Source organism: Pleurodeles waltl, chromosome 12 (genome assembly GCF_031143425.1).
Source record: "Pleurodeles waltl isolate 20211129_DDA chromosome 12, aPleWal1.hap1.20221129, whole genome shotgun sequence".
In the NCBI taxonomy this organism is placed as follows: Eukaryota; Metazoa; Chordata; class Amphibia; order Caudata; family Salamandridae; genus Pleurodeles; species Pleurodeles waltl.
Window position 1 is genome coordinate 711,022,952 of NC_090451.1, and position 17,066 is coordinate 711,040,017.

At 47.8% G+C, this 17,066-nt stretch overlaps 1 protein-coding gene across 1 annotated transcript in view; it reads left to right on the forward strand.

Annotated features, from left to right (window-relative positions):
* Positions 1-17,066, forward strand: part of LOC138267866 (rheacalcin-1-like) — a 41,787-nt gene that overhangs the window by 12,096 nt on the left and 12,625 nt on the right. Inside the window, exons 3-4 of the mRNA XM_069217092.1 lie at positions 138-253; positions 5,520-5,660. Of these exons, the coding sequence (XP_069073193.1) occupies positions 138-253; positions 5,520-5,660 (257 nt within the window). The remainder of the gene's footprint in view (positions 1-137; positions 254-5,519; positions 5,661-17,066) is intronic.

Below are 17,066 nucleotides of genomic sequence, written 5' to 3' on the forward strand. Positions count from 1 at the left end.
GATGGACTTTCTGCTCCAGAACAGGGGAACATCCACAGTAACTGAATAATGTATTCTTACAGCCTGGGGTTTCTCCAAATGATTCTGTGATGAAGTTATTTTTTATTCTGAAGCCTTTCTTATCTGATTGTTTGCAGCTCTGTCTCGGGAAGACTGCCTGTGCTTCCAGGGGTGTTGTGACAACGGGTGGTTTCAGTATCGGGACGCGTGTTACAAGCCTTTTACCAACCAAGTCACCTGGAAAGACGGTGAGGTAATTCAGTCTACAATCATTTAGTGAGAAACTGGAAGGGTTATAATTAGAAAAAGAGAAGTGAGCGTTAATGGCCAATAATGACCAATGGACTGAATTTCGGAGTGGTCATTCTATCACCTGGTCATTTAGCCTACAGTGAATGCACTTGGTTGACAATCCAAATGTGATCCACAGTTTCAGAGCACATTATGTGATGACCAGATCATCTCTTCCTAGACTTCTCTGTGTCTTTTTACCACTGGCAGCAGGTTAAGAGAGAAGGATTCGAGGGGGTGCATTGAGGCAATAAAAACCTGAGGGACAGAGTAATAAATTAAGAGCTACACAGACATAAGGAAAGGGGAATACGGGGTCCAATGCAGTTCTTAATGTGATCCAGTGGTTTCCGGTGCTCGGCACCGGCACTTATAACAGTCTGCCAAATGGAGGTACTGTTTGTCTAATTTAATGTTGAGCAGAACAACAGCTGTTTACTAATTCACCCTACATTTATAATAAGTAATGTCTGCCTCCCAAGCCATACTTAAAGCTAAAGCTTTGGGGACCTGTAGTAGTCTGAATTGTCACACTTGTAGTCATGTGATGGTTAGTGTTGGACCTGGCCCTTTTTTTACAGGGTCATCCCCAAATATTTTGCCTTCCTCCTCCTATTTTATCACACCTCTTGTTGTTGGCTCTAGGACTCTGAGCACTTTATCACTGCTGATCAGAGATAAAATGCATGTGCTCTCCTCTGGGATAAGCCTGACTGCCCGTGCCAAGCTACCAAGGGAGTGAGCAGGGGTTAACTTGGGTGTGTAACTCCCTTGCCCTGACTAGAGTGGGTGGGTTCAGCCTGGCTTAGGTGCCTACCCTAGACTAACCAGAAACTCAATTTCTAACACTGGTGAAAAGCGGTGAGGGTAGTACTTGCACTTGCACAATTAGATTGTGACTTGTTGTTGCACCACAAATTGCATTTAGACCAATACTTGTTTTGTTTCTCCTGATTTCTTTCATTGGTCGTGTTTCCTGTTTTCAGCTCTTACACCTGGGTATTTTACTGTTGCACTTGTGTTTAGTGTACCTAGTCAAAATGGGACTAACGTTTAACACATCGTCAGGAGGAATTAAAGGGGTTCTGTAGGGAGAGAGGGCTACCAGAGAGTGGGGACCTCAAGAGATCCCTATGCTGTTTTTAAAGGTTTGTGACATATGTCCACGGGGGAGTGTTCTTAAGGGGTACCCAGAGGATCCTGACTGTAGTGAGGGTTCCCAATAGGAGGGCTCCCAGACCTTATCCCTAGTGAGTGGTGAAGAGACTGACCAGGATGCTGGGAATGATAGGGCGGGGATGCCAGTTGACAGGGAAGTCCCCACTGATAGGGGATCCCTTACTGGGTCCAGTGTTAGGAGCAGTATCACCTCCCATCTCCCTTAGCTTGGTGCCTGAGGAGCTCAGAGATAGGCGAGAATAGAGGGACATGAAGTTGCAGCTGGTTCAGCTGGCTGTGGAGGTCAGAAAGGCTGAAGTAGAGGAGACCTTAGTCCAGGAGAGGATGGCAGAGGCAGAGAGGGCCTTTGCCGTAAAGAAACTCGCTGCTGAGTGCAGTCGCAAAGGTCTAGACTCACCAGCGCTGCAGGTGGAGTCCAGTGGTGGCAGCAATGTTGAGTGCAGTGGCGGGGACAATCCCTGCATGCCCACAGACTTGGTACATGGGTTTTAAAAGGGGGAAGACATATGTCAGTTGTTGAGGGAATATGAGGAGGCTCTGGTAGCGTGCAAGATCCCTGAGAAGGACTGGGGGACTGGCCTGGGGAGCTATATACCTGAGGAGGGAGGAATGACCTACTGGCCCTGGAAGGGAGTGACAGGAAGAAGTATCCCCCTATGAAGGAGGCACTGATGAGGAAGTATGGCTTCACTCCTGAGGAGTAGCGACTGAGGTGCAGGGGCAGTAAGAAATTGTCCCACCAGTCTAGTAGGGAGTTTGTGGAGGATTGCTGCATTGCACTGGATGGATGGGTAGCTCATTAGACTATTTTCAAGGACTGTTCAATCTGATTGTCAGAGAGCACCTGCTTCGTTGTTGTTTTTCAAGGCTACGCCAACACCTGTCGGAGTGTGAGCTCTCTGACCCCAGGGAGCATGCAAAAGAGGCAGACCGCTGGGCGAGTGTCAGAGGGTCTGGTAAGGCATTTGGGGGTGTTCCTGAAGGGAGTGGTCTAGGTATTCCCCAACCAGGTGAGATGGGGAAGGCTTGCAGTGTCCCAGGTAGGTCCCAGTGTAGTGGGATGGGTATGGGATCTCATGTCTGGTCTCACAGGAGAGGGAATGGGGGTCAGGCTGAGTCCCAGGATGTCCGGGATCGAGTCCAAGACCCTGGAGGGTTCCATGAGTGAACGCCAGGGGGTAGCCTAGCCTGTACCGTGGGGCCATCTGCTGAGAGGGACCCTATATTGTCAGGAGGAATTGGGGGGGCGGCTGATGTCAGCATTCTGTCAGTCCTGGTGTCTGATAGTACCACTTCAAAGTAGAAGAGGCGGGAGACCAGACAGAGGGTTGTGAGGGAGGTGTGGGCCCCAGTGGAGTACCTGGAGGGTCAGGGGTCAGCTCTGAGGTCAGAGCCCCCCAGGAATGACTGTAGTGATACCATTTCTGGTCTGGGGGAGATTCAGGCTCTGCCAGATGGGCAGGGGTCGGGAGACCGGTGCCAGCCAGACTCTAGTGCAGCCCTTAGGGACGGTGTTTCCCTTGTGGGGGGTAGGCTTACTCCTCAGGAAGTCCTGGCTTGCCAGGCAGTGATCCAGTTAATGGGGACAGACAATGGGCTGGATGGTCAGGTTCAGGGGGTAAACCCTGACCTGAAGGGATGGGTTGTTTGGCCCAATCAACCCCCTGGTGTAACTTCTAGGGGTACTCTCCATGGTGGGGGGTGCAGAACTCTGGGGGTGGGGGCTGGGGAGGGAGAGACTCACCCCGGACCCCGGTTCAATCCAAAGGTGCAGACCCTGGGTTGGGAGGCCAGTTGCAGAGTGGTGACCCTGGGCTGGCGGAAGGATTGTGCAGGACGGCTGTGCCCAGCACCCTGACAGTTCTGAATTCTGGTAGTACCACTCCTAGGAGAAGGTGGCGTGACCCTAGAAGGAGGGGTAGTGGGAGGAGAGCCTCGCCCCTAGCCCCTGTGCAGCTTATGGGTGGGAACCCTAGGCTGGAGGACCGGTGGTAAGGTAGAACCCCTGTACTGGTGGGAAGTGGAGTGGAGTGAGGTTGCTATACACCTGGGACTAACCCCCCCACTCAGAGAGGTTTCAGAGATCAGAAGCGCCTGGATGGCCTGGGGCGTGGCTCTGGCCACTGGCAGTCAGGGATCCCCCATGGGATAGCCTAGGCTGTCTGGGAAGCAGTGACAGAGGGATCCAACTGGGATTAGATTAGCGTAAAACTGGAACATGCCCCTGCAGTTGCAGGTCAGGGTCCATGCTCTATCGCCCCAACCAGGGAAGTCCATCAGGGTATTGATTGGTCTCCCCTGGCTTTAGGCTGGTGGGGGTTGTGTTGGACTTGGCTCTTTTTACAGGATCATCCCCAAACCTTTTGCCTTCCTCCTCCTATTTTTTCTGACCTCTTGTTGTTGTCTCTAGGACTCTGACCACTTTATCACTGCTAATCAGAGCTAAGGTGCAGGTGCTCTCCCTTCTAAATTTGTCTTGATTGGCTAACACCTAGTTGGCACATTTAATGTACCTGTAAGTCTCTTGTATAGTGGTATCCCTATACCGAGGCCCTATAAATTAAATGCTACTATTAGGCCTGCAGGGCAGCTTGCACCACCCACAGAAGTAGCCTTTCAAACTTATCTCAGGCCTTCTACCGCAGGGCCTGTATGCACAGTTTACTGCCACAGAAACCTGGCATCTAAATTTACTTGCCAGGCCTGGATCTCCAGTTTTACTACATGTAAGTCACCCCTAAGGTAGGCCCTTGCTAGCCCTATGGGCAGGGTGCCATGAATGTAAAAGGCAGGACATGCGCCTGGTTGTGTGGCCTGTCCTGGTAGTGGCAAACAGCCTATTTGGTTTCTCACTGCTGTGAGGGCTGCCCTCTCATAGGATTGCATTGGAAATGCCCTACCTTATGTCTAGGTGGTACTGTCTAATCTATGAGGGGTAGCGAAAGCATGTTTGGCATGGTTGTAATGGCAATGAGAAATGCTGCTCACTGGTGGAGGTGGATTTTTTTTATTACATTTATAGAAATGTCACTTTTAGAAAGTAAAAAGAACAGTTGATGGACGGAATGTAGACCAAATCAAACATTCACACCCAGTCACAGATCTGGGTTTAATCCATCAGTTTTTTTGCTCACCATGCCATTCTAGTTTGAACCCAGCCTTAGGCAAATCAGTCTTGACCCTGTTCCCCAGGGGAACAGTCCATCCCAAACTGCCAGGCACGGTCCTCCCTGCACCAGAAACAAGCATCCTGGGACCGGTTTTGCGGTATCACGCCTCTTCAGCCAGGCTAGCTTGAATCTTCAGTCCAGTGAATGCCAGACTCGTAATGACCCCAACAGTCTCTAGGCTTCCTTTTCCTCCAGCAGCTTTCTCCTTCTCCTCAACATTCACCCTGTTCCCAAGGTGTCCTTGGAGCATCACTGGTGGAATAACTGATCAGGGATATTCCAAGGACAAGTTACAACACATCTCCTTTTCTGTATGGAACAATTAAAATACTTGCTAAGTTGCTAAGTTCCTTAATAAGGAATTATATAATACTAGAATCAAAAATGAAAAAGATGTAAATGCATAAAATATGAACTTAAACCACACACTTTTATTTGAACCAAAATTTACTTCCATACTTATCGTGTTCACAAATACTTAATCTGACAAAAAAAAACAGCCCTGTTGGTGTGTACCTTGTGCTGTGACCACACTGACAAACACAATAGATACGGGGTCCCCATGAGTTAGTTTAATGCTCACAGTGTTTAGGCTGCTACGTTGGGTAGAAACAACTGTATATCACTGACTGAACAATCCTTAGTGTATTTTTCACATCAGCAAGGTGTTAAGCTGCTACCGTGAGCTTTAGGGTTAAGGTGGGGGTGGAGGCGGCTCACTCTGAGCTGAGGGCACTATGGCAGAGTACGCTAAGCGGACTCTACTCCTCTAAAGGCAGAAGAGTGACTCATTGTAATATACAGGTGTATAAACCTGAAAGTTAATCAATGGTAGATGCATCACCCGCCCTACAAACTAATCTCTTTCTCCCCTTCAAGGAAAATTGTAAAAAGGTTGGGGCTCATCTTGCATCAATCCACAGCGAAGATGAGAATCACTTCATATATCTACTCATGGGAAGATTGAAAGACTATACAAAGCACGAGGCCTACTGGATTGGAGCACTGTCAAATGATAAGGTAAGACCCAGGGTATACTGTACAGCCACACGTCTAGGAGTGAGGGCGAGTGTGAGAATAATTCTGCAGGAGTGAGAACGACAGGGCCAATGATCCACTGAACTGATGTGGTTAAACTGGATGTGTTATACTTACAAAGACAGCGGAACATTGTGAGAAGCTGGCCTGGTTTGTAGTGGGTACCCGAGGTACTTACACCTTATTCCAGGTCCAGTGATCCCCCTTAGTGAAACCTAGGAAGTGTCTAGCAGCCCAGGCTGTTTAGGGGGCGCTGCAGCAGAGCAGCCAAGGCTGAACTAGGAGACATGCAAAGCTCCTGCAATACCACTATAGTCACACAGTACTTATACACAATAAAAGACAGTACTCAGTGTTACCAAAAATAAAGGTACTTTATTTTAGTGACACAAGACCAAAAATACCTTAGAGGCAAAACTCCTTCAGGAGGTAAGTATTATACACAATATATACACTAGTAACCAAAATCAGGTAAGTAAACAGTCATAGAATAGTGCAAACAGTGAGAAACTCAATTCCTTGCAATTGGCCTACGGGCAACACAAACCATATACTAAAATAGTGGAATGCATTAGTCGGATTCCCCGCTAGGCAAGTTTAATGGTTAGAGGGGCGATGGGAGTGTAAGAAAACACCAAAGGTACCAAAGGTAAGTAAAGTACCCCAACCCAGAGCCCAGGAAAAAAGGAGTAAAGTACAGCAAGTTTCCTCAGAACACATTACAAGTCGTGGTAAAGGATTATGCAAGAACCAAGCAATACTGCAAGAAACCAACAATGGAATCCTGGACCTGAAGACCTGTGGAGAGAGGAGACCAAGTCCAGAAGTCGATGAAGAGTCCAGGAAGAACAGGAGCCCCTGCCAACCTGGATGAAGGTGCAAAAGTGGATTCTCCGGTTGGAAGAAAAGCACAGAAATGCACCAAAGAAGACAGCTATGGGTTCCTGCTTGGTGCAAGAGATGTCCGACGTCGATTCGTTGGATGCAGGCAGTTTTCGTCGATGGTTTCCACCAACAAGCCTTGGTTCATGCAAATATGCATTTTGGTCAGAGAGTTGCTGCATGAGCCTAGGAGGGACCTGGGGGTCTCGACTTGGACTGAGGAGACAAAGGGGGCTCTCAGCACTTTAGAGAGCCCTCAGAAGACCAGGCAGCACCCACAGGAGTCCCAGGACGTGGGGACAAAGGAGTTGCAAATTGCAGTTGTTGCACCACTACACAAAAGGATCCCACACCGCTGGAGAACAACTCAGGGAGCTGGGGGTAACAGGATTGAGTGCTGGTGACCCTAGCTACGCTTTGCACGAAGAACTTTTGGAAGAAGTGCACAGAAGCCCAAGGAGCTGCAGAAGACATGGTGCACAGGGGTACTGTTGTGGAACGGGGAGGCAAGCTCTTACCTCCACCAAATTTGGACAGCTGGACCTTTGGACAGTCAGGATCACTTCGGTCCACCACCTGTGTTCCAGGGATTACACTTGGCGACAGGAGAGGAGTCCCAGAGTACCAGTTGTTGTCGCAGAGAGGTGCCTGGTGAAGCAGGGAGGTGACTCCGTCACTCCACTGGAGATTCCTTCAGTTCTTCTGGTGCCGGGTAAAGACAGGCGGTCCTCAGAGCGTGCACAACCTGGAAACTGTTGAAGTTCTTGGCTGGAGCTGAAGTTGCAGGTCACAGTAGCCTTCCTGGATACTTTATTGCAGTTACAGCAGTTCCTGGAGCAGTCTGCGGTTGATCCGACGGTCAGAAGCTGAAGCCGAGGATGCAGAGGAGTCCTGGTGGAGTCTTGCAAACCGAATCTGATGAAACACCCAGAAGAGAGACCCTAAATAGCCCTGAAAGGGGGGTTGGCTACCTACCCAGTTATGCACCTATCAGGAGGGGTCTGTGATGTGACCTGCTGGCACTGGCCACTCAGATGCTCCCAGAGGGTCCCCACACCTTGGAATCCAAGATGGTTAACACCAGGGACACTCTGGAGGAGCTCTGGGCACCACCCCTGGGGTGGTGATGGACATGGGAGTGGCCAGTCCCCTTTCCTTTGTCCAGTTTCATGGCAGAGCAGGGACTGGGGGTCCCTGAACCGGTGTAGCCTGGATTATGCAAGAAGGGCACCATCTGTGCCCTTCAAAGCATTTCCAGAGGCTCTGGAGGATACCCCTCCCATGCCTGTAACACCTATTTCCAATGGGAGAACACCCCTCTCCTGAAAGAAATGCATTGTTCTGCCTTCCTGGGATTGAGCTGCTCAATCCCCAGGAAGGCAGAAACCTGTCTGTGAGATAGCACAGCTGGGGCTGCAGTGGAAACCTCAGAGAGCTGGTTTGGCAGTAGGGGGTCCATGGTGAAGCTCCCATTGTGCATGGAAGGGCCCCCCAATACCAGATTTGGATTGGGGGTTCAATTTCACAGTCCTAGACACCTCACATGGCCATACTCGGAGTTACCATTGTGAAGCTACATATGTAGTGCACTCACGAAATCTGGGAAATTGGTCCTGGACAATGTGGGGGCACCTTTTCTAGTGCAAGGGTGCCCTCACACACAGTAACTTTGCACTTAGCCTTCAGTAACTGTAGGTTAGACATATATAGATGACTTATAACTTACCTGGGGTAATGAAAATGGCTGTGAAATAGTGTGTGCACACACTGACATATAGGCCACAAGCTATGAGCACTGGGGCCCTGACTAGCAGGATCCCAGTGAGACAATAAAAACACACTGACAAACAGGCCGAAAATGGGGGTAACCATGCTAGAAGAAAGCCACCTTCCTACGAACATTACAAATACACACAGGGTCTTAATTCAGTCTCGATAAGGGTCAGTTAAGGATATGAGTGATTATCACATCTAGGGCAGGCGCTCTCTTACATCACTCCTAAAGCATGGAACAACCTCCCACTCTACATCACAGCCTCCTCCTCTCTTCTTGAATTCCACAAGAAGCTGGCTTTTCGGCACCAGAACACCCTCTCTGGTGACTGTGCTTTGCAAATACACGTCACATAACATAACATCTAGACCTCAGTCTATGCTGCTCATGGTCTTCCAAGAGCTCAATATTGAGTGTATCAGTGTCCAGAATATCAACATGAGTAGCTACAGTTCACGCCCTGTTCTTGAGAAATGATTAATACCTGGACAACCATCGGTAATCCAATAGTCCTTAAGAGATGCAAAATCATTCCCAATAGGGACCCATAAAGCATTGCTAAAATTAAGCACTGAAATAATTGCAAATTTATGCAAAGCCCCATTTGAAAAAGCTGAGTCTTTACCCCGCTTTCCAATGTAGGTACCATCACCAGCCTTTCGTTTCTTGTGAATCCTATTGAGAAGATTTGTTTTTGGTACCTCTCGAGCCCCGCCTCTGACCAGCATAATGTGATAATGTGATGCAAATTGACCAATCGAGCTTTCACTCTGAACACAGCACTGTGACAGAAGGAAGTTCACATCTCACTCATTGAGATTGAGACTCACATTTTGAGGTCAGGTTGTGCTTTCACACACACCAGAATAAATGTCACAGGGGTTGGCAAGGACTAGAACCTGATCTCTAAATGAATTTCTGTTCAGATCTCTGCAGGCAGGGGTTTCTGAAGCTTCAGAACGCAATACCAGTTCTTAGGGAGTCCTCCTACAGACTCCTTCATCTGTTCATCTTTTGTCTGTGTTAGTGAGGTTTCTATGCACTATCCATTTTACATTAATTTTTATTGCTTTATCATCCGACAACAATTCCTAGGTTGCCATTAATGTCAAAGTATGTGTGACTTAATTTCCTATTATGTCTTCAGATATGGTAATTAGTTATCATGACTCAGAATTTTCAAAATTTGATAGCTCACAAGTACTGTGCTAATATATATTTTTATTGTGGAGCACCACTTTATTGTTTATCATGTGTGTAATTCACTGTCTATTTTCTAAAGACTAACTTGTGCATGTGTAGTTTAATTTCATTGACTGAATCCAAAGAGTACATTTTTGTTTCTCCCTTTCCAGATTCTAAATATCTCCTATGTGAAGGGTTATTCCACAGAATCACTTTGTTTTTATAACTATACACAGCAGTAGATCATTTGGCAGCAATTTGCATTCAGGTACTTAAAAAATCCCCTTGTTATCCTGGTGAAAATCTATCTGAGAATTAATGTCCTTAGAAATTCTTATGACAATGAACCACTCTTGTAGGACCTGTCAGCCTTGGGGTGGCCTTCCTCCAAAGGTTTTGCTGCATTTTGTGCTTGTGACAGGGCTGAACTCATCCCGAACAAGACAGAGACCAATTCAGCCCCAAGCCCAATGGAAAGGTACCCGGGGGGCACTGAAGGGAGCAATACGTCTGAGCGACCACCAGTGTGTCGGGATGTTCATAATGGCGACCAGTACATCAGGGAGAAGTCTTCTTCGGAAAAAGGAGGAGTGAAAAACGGAGAAGGAGACCGATTTACGCATTAAGATACACCCCAGTCAAGCAGAGGTGCGTAAAATTGGACTGGAGCATGGAAGACGATAGGGGTGGCAGAGAAGGCTGACTCAGGGGAAGGAGTGAGGGGAGGAGCAGTCCAGAAGATCCCACTGGCGGAAAGAGGAGGAGGTGAAGACTCCCGCCACATACCTAGAGGGACGTGGCTCTCCCAGGTAAGGGACCACCTAAATGGTCGGATTTGGGGCTACTGCACGAGGAAGGGGGCAAGTAGGGACCTGGAGGGAGAAGTGGGATGGGGAGGCACCAAGAGACAATCCATAACCCAACCCAGGGCACTGAAGTAACACTTTTGGGAGCATGGGGTACTGATACCCTACTGAAGAGGAAGCACATGAACTGTGAAAGTCTCATCCCCTTATTTCCTCTGCATGGACACCCTTCCCCTTCCTTTTTCTTAAAAAGCCCACACGGAATAAAAGGAGACGCTTACCTGACCACCACCTTACTCTCCTCTTTCGAGGGTCCTGGATGTCCCGGGATGGAAAACTGGAAAAGATAGAGTGAGCAAGGCATCAGCGATAAGAAAGAACACAGTACTTTATGCCAAAATACACCAATGAAGGATGAGGGCACTAAAGATAATAAACAAATAGTGTAACCCCAATATTATTTGTCTGCATTTCTCCTGTATTGAAAAGAGGGGACACCCAACCAGTCACCCGGCTAAGCCGCTACAGTGCTCCACTTTACTCAAATAAATTTTTCTTGACCATACGACTCTAAGCATTTTACCACTGCTAATGTGCTTGTGCGCACACGCCTACAATTGGTAAAATTTCCTTATAACTGATTGGCATATTTAGTTTACTTATAAGTCCCTAGTAGAGACGTATACCATATACCCAGGGTCTGTAAATCAAATGTGCCCTGTGGGCCAGCAGCACTTTTTGGGCCACCCACTTAGGTAGCCCCTTAAGTTATGTCACAGGCCTGCCATTGCAAAGTGAATGCAGCTTTACACTGCCAATGTGACTTAGCAATATAATCCCCTTGACAAGCCTTAAACTAACATTTACTTCCAAATTAGTAACCCTTAAGGTAGGCCATAGGTACCCCACAGGGCAAGAAGCATTGTAATTCAAAGGTTGAAAATGTACTTATAAGTGTTACATTTCCTGGTAGTGACCAACTTCTTAAACTTGTTTTTCACTACCGTGAGGCCTATACCTCCCATAGGATAACATTGGGTTGCAGCCCTGCCCAGAGACATGCATATCGGGGTGTAGTAACTCATTTCACGAATATCTCCACATCCCTACACTACCAGAGATCCGTCATGTAAATCTGCTGAATTCAGCATATAGTTTGTTTGAAATTGACTGGTTAAAAGAAACATTGGCATGCTTCTCCTTTCTTAAGTTTACATTTCTATAAACTGGAAAATTATTTATTAGATTATTTGGTGCAACCTGTCCATTTACTGGAGAGTACTGGAGAAAGCAATCAACCCACAACTACGGAATTTCATCACGCCAACAACTCCCTGGACTGCTCCCACTCTGGTTTCTGCAGCAGCCACAGCACAGAGACAGCCCTCCTGGCAGCCACCAATGACATCTGATAACATAGACCGCGGCCACACCGCAGTGCTCATACTCCTCGACCTCTCAGCAGTCTTTGACACAGTCTCCCACAACACTCTGTGCACCAGACTCCACGACATTGGAATCCACTGAAGAGCCCTGGAATGGATCCACTCCTTCCTCTCTGGGAGAACTCAGAGGGTCAGACTCCAGCCCTACACATCCAAACCCAAAGGAGTCAACTGCAGAGTCCCCCAAGGATCCTCACTGAGTCCCACACTGTTCAACATATACCTGGCCTCTCTCGCAGCCATCATCAGAAGCCACGGAATGAACATCGTGTCATATGCCGATGACTCACAACTCATCATTTCCCTCACCGAAGACCCAGACACGGCTAAAAGGAACTTCCACTCAGGAATGGAAGCTGTCGCCACCTGGATGAGAGAAAGCTGCCTCAAGCTCAACCCCAACAAGACTGAGCTCATCATCTTTGGAAACACCACCTCAGCTTGGGATGACTCCTGGTGGCCCACATCCATCAGCGCCCCCGCACCGATTGAGCACTCCCGCAAGCTAGGCATCATCCTCGACTCCTCCCTATCCATGATCCGCCAAGTATACTCTGTCACCTCCTCCTTCTGGCACACACTCTGCAAACTTCGGAAAATCTTCAGATGGATCCCAGCAGGCTGCCACAGGACAGTCACCCACGCCTTAGTCACAAGCAAGCTTGACTACGGCAATGCCCTCTACGCCGTTACCTCGACTAGAAACATAAAAAAACTACAACTCATCCAGAATGCCGCCGCCAGACTCATCCTGGACCTCCCACGCCAAGAACATATCTCCTAACACCTGAAGACCCTCCACTGGCTCCCGGATGAGAAACGAATCACCTTCAAGCTACTCACCCACACGTACAAGGCCATACACAATGCAGGACCAGGCTACCAGAACCACTGTGTCTCCATCTACACCCCCGCCAGATCCCTCCGCTCTGCCCCGCTGGCCCTGGCCACCATCCATCGCATTCGTAAAACCACCGCCGGAGGATGATCCTTCACCTACATTGCAGCAAAGAGCTGGAACAACCTTCCCCTGCACCTCAGACAAAGCCCATCGCTCACCATCTTCAGGAAGAACCTCAAGATGTGGCACTTCGGAGGAGGCCCTCTCTCCTCACCTCCCCCACTATCAGCACCTTGAGACCCTCATGGGTGAGTAGCAGTGCTTTACCATGGGCGGTTTAGGCGGGCGAAACACCATCCTTGATGAAATTGAACCATTGTGCCATTTTGTAAAGCCTTGTGCCATGTTATACCTGGGCCCGGTATAATGTTTTCAAGGTATGTGTTTCCCCATTAAAAGCGACGTAGAACTGGTGCAGTGAAATCCACAATTTCACTGTGCCATTCTGCGCCTTCACATCGTCAATTTTTTAACGTCTGCTCAGAGTAGGCATTAAAGTGACACTGGACTTTTCAACAATGTACCCCCCTACCATTGCTGGAGTAGTGTCATTTTTTTACACTAGTCCAGAAATGCATTAGTTTAGAACCACAGATGCATCATAATTTCGGACACATCTGTGGAAACGTGCGCCATGGAGCACTGCATCATAAATACTGTGCTACCATGACGTCGTTAGGGGGTCCAGGGCTGGCGCAAGAAAACTGGTGCATCGATTCCAATGTGTCAGTTTGTTATAAATAAGACCCCTAATTTTCTTTCATTTTAGGTGTTTTTGGTAGCTTTACTGTGTCATTTAGATCCTTGACTACGCCCCCTAGCTGTCACAGACTGGCATTCCAGCTTTAGATTCATCTTAATGTTCCCAGTCTTCTGTTTTAAACACAGAATGAGCTGGCTTGTCTCTGAGACTTCTGCGAATGCAGAGGCTACTTTAGATGGCAGCTTGCTTAGTGAGTGGACACCTCATTGCTATTACTGGGATATCGGCTTGCAGGCAACATTAGTCCTGCAGTACTCGGGTCAGTCACATCACCTGTAATAACCACGATGGAAGGGGGAGACACAGCCTGCTATAAATAAATTGTACCTGAAGGCACAAGGTGCTGGAATCAAATGTACCTCTTATGCATGTTCCTCTTGCCTATTTGCCGACTAGATGTAAGATTGCCTGGAATGCTTCTGATTGATAATGGACCAGGCAGGCTCCTACATTTCTGATCATGGAGGAGCTTATCAGCCATGTAAGATAGCAAGTTGTACATTGCTGTTGTGAGGTAATACTGCTGCCCTAGACAGCACTGGCATTAAATCTATTATGGAACCCCCTTTGTATGAGCACATCGAACATGTGCCTTGAAGTGGTTTCAAGGTACTTTCCAGACTTTTAGGTACAAAAGGGGTTAAAATGTGAGATCTACTGTATTACATGATCATGATTTCTTTACTCAAATTAAAATGTGTCACGTATGTTGCAATGAAATGTCACACACTAGTGCACTGAGAAGGTGGAAATGGCACACATAAGTAAACTGGGACCTTGGCAGCTTTGGGGTTGCCTCATTAAATTTTAAATTACAAGTTTGAAAATGCCACTTTTAGTAAGCTAGCATTTCCTCTCCTTGCTAATTGGGTGTCTGCAGCCTGCCCCATGTCACATAACTGGGTGTAGTTGGTAGCTGGACTTTGTTAATTCTTCTCAGACAGCTACACAATAGAGGGATTTGGTGTGCCTGGATAGGTCATCAACTGGCAGGATGGGTTTGGAGCTATGTACCACCCACACTTGGAACTGAATAGGCTGTGCTTTGCCTTCACACAAAAGAGTTGTTACTCCTGCATTGTTCATGCAGCCAGCAGGTACTCAGGGCAGAGGAGTCGGGAAACTTCAAATAATTGTTTAGAAACTTCTCCTTTTTCAAAGAAGGCATCAGGAATGAAAAAGGTGACCCTCGGACCCATGCTATAGTTCACTTTCTGGACCTGCGTTAGGATCTCAGAGAACTGCCTGCTGCTGTGGCCTCCTAGGTACTTCAGAAGACTGCCTTGTGGCACCTGGAAGGAATGCTTTGCTGCCTGGGGTCTGCCTAGAACCCTCAGGGGCTTGCCCTGCTGCAAGAGCCTTGCTTTATCACCTGCACCCAGGACTAACAGAGTGACTCCGAGGACTTATTTGCTGGCCTGCTGCTTAGAGCCTCCGAGGCAGAAATGGCTCCCACCATCTTTAACCTGCACCTGGACTTAACCTGAGTACTGACCACAAGTGGTGGCCCTCCTGTCCTGGGTAAATACTGCTATAAGAACCGGTAAAAGACCAGGACATACCTGCTGGTCTAGGCATCCAAAGTAGATCTGAGTTTGAGGCAGCTCAGGCTTTGTTCTTCTCCACAGCAGTAAATCCTGTTCAGCGGTCCTTCACAAAGGGGAATCTGGCCTCCTGGCACTCTTGTTGGCTACAGCCCCCTGCCTCGTCCCGCCGGAGATTTTCAACTTACAAAAAAGTGAACAAGTCTGAAATTTAGAAATCTTCACTACAACTTCACCCACTGGCTCCCTGTTGATCACTTTTCCTCCTCGGACACCATCTGCAGCCTTGTCCCTCAGAACCTTAACTTCTCGGAAGACTTATTTCAGAATTTCTTCTAAGTCCAAAGGTAAGCGCCGACCTGGACAAATACACTTCTTGTATCCTACTCATGTTCCATTGCAGTTGGCCATATTTTTTTACTTTGACCCGATCTCACGTAACAAGATGTCTGCGATTGGAGCTTTGATCTTTTAGGTGTTAGTTTTTTCCTTAAAAATTACAAATGTATACTCCAGTTATACTAATTGCATTTTTTAAGTTTGGTTTCAAATAATTTAAAAAATGTACTCTTTTGTGTGGGAGTTTTCGTGCGTTTCACTATATTACTGTTTGTGTGCTGCATAAATACTTTACACATTGCCTGTAAGTTAGGCCTGTCTGCTTTTGTGCCAAGCTACCCAGGGTTAAGCACAGGTTAATTTAGTGACTTTTTGTGATTCACCCTGCAAGGGTTTGTGGCTGTTGGTTGGTCAGGGCTCACATCCCAGTTAACCAACAACCCAACTTCTGAAACTCAATGTCTGTCTTAGCTGTGGAAGCATGAATAGGGGTCATTTTGGGAAACATGACATAAGGTGGTTGGATTAGTTCATAAATGTCTTCGAACGAAAGATCTTTCCATGTCCGGTTAAAAGCCAATTTGAATGGACAGTTGTAGGAAAGTACCATCCTTCTTGGTATGTTACCCCCAATTCCTACCTGTTTGTCAGTGTGTTTTTACAGTCTCACTGGGATCCTGCTAGCCAGGACCCCAGTGCTCATAGTTTGTGGCCTATATGTGTTGTCAGTATGCTTGACTGTATCACTGGAGTTCTGCTAACCAGAATTCCAGTGCTTATGCTCTCCCTGTTTTCCAAATTTGTCACTATAGTCTAGTGACTCCATATTCCAATCCAGATTGGCATACTGGACCACCTTATAAGTCTCTAGTATATGGTACCTAGGTACCCAGGGCTTTGGGGTTCCAGGAGATCCTTATGGGCTGCAGCATTTCTTTTGCCACCCATAAGGCGCGCATACAGCCGATGCAGCCTGAGTGAAATATTTCACACACTATTTCACAGCCATTTTCACTGCACCAGGTAACTTATAAGTCACCTATATGTCTATCCTTCAGTTACTGAAGGCTAGGTGCAACGTTACTGGGTGTGAGGGCACCCTTGTACAAGCAAAGGTGCCCCTACGTTTTCCAGGACCAATTTCCCAGACTTCATAAGTGCTGGGACACCATTATAAGCGAGCCCTACATACGTGTCAATACATATATGTAGCTTCACAATGGTAACTCCGAATATGGCCATGTGAGGTGTCTAAGATAGAGACATTGTACCCCCATTCCAATTCTGGTATTGGGGAGGCCTATTCCATGCACCCTGGGGGTCCACCATGGACTCCCAGTACTGCCAACCAGCTCTCAGAGGTTTCCACTGCAGCCCCAGCTGTTGCCCCCTCACAGACCGGTTTCTGCCCTCCTGGGGATTGAGCAGCACAATCCCAGGAAGGCAGAACAATGCATTTCCTTTAGGAGAGGGGTGTTGCACCCTCTCCCATTGGAAATAGGTGTTACAGGCATGGGAGGGGTATCCTCCTAGAGCCTCTGAAATTGCTTTGAAGGGAACAGATGGTCCCCTCCTTGCATAATCCAGTCTACACCCGTTCAGGGACCCCCAGTCCTGCTCTGGCGCGAAACTGGACAAAGGAAATGGGAATGACCACTCCCCTGTCCATCACCACCCTAGGGGTGGTGCCCAGAGCTCCTTCAAAGTGTCCCTGGCGTGGTGATCCTGTGGGAGCATCTGAGTGGCCAG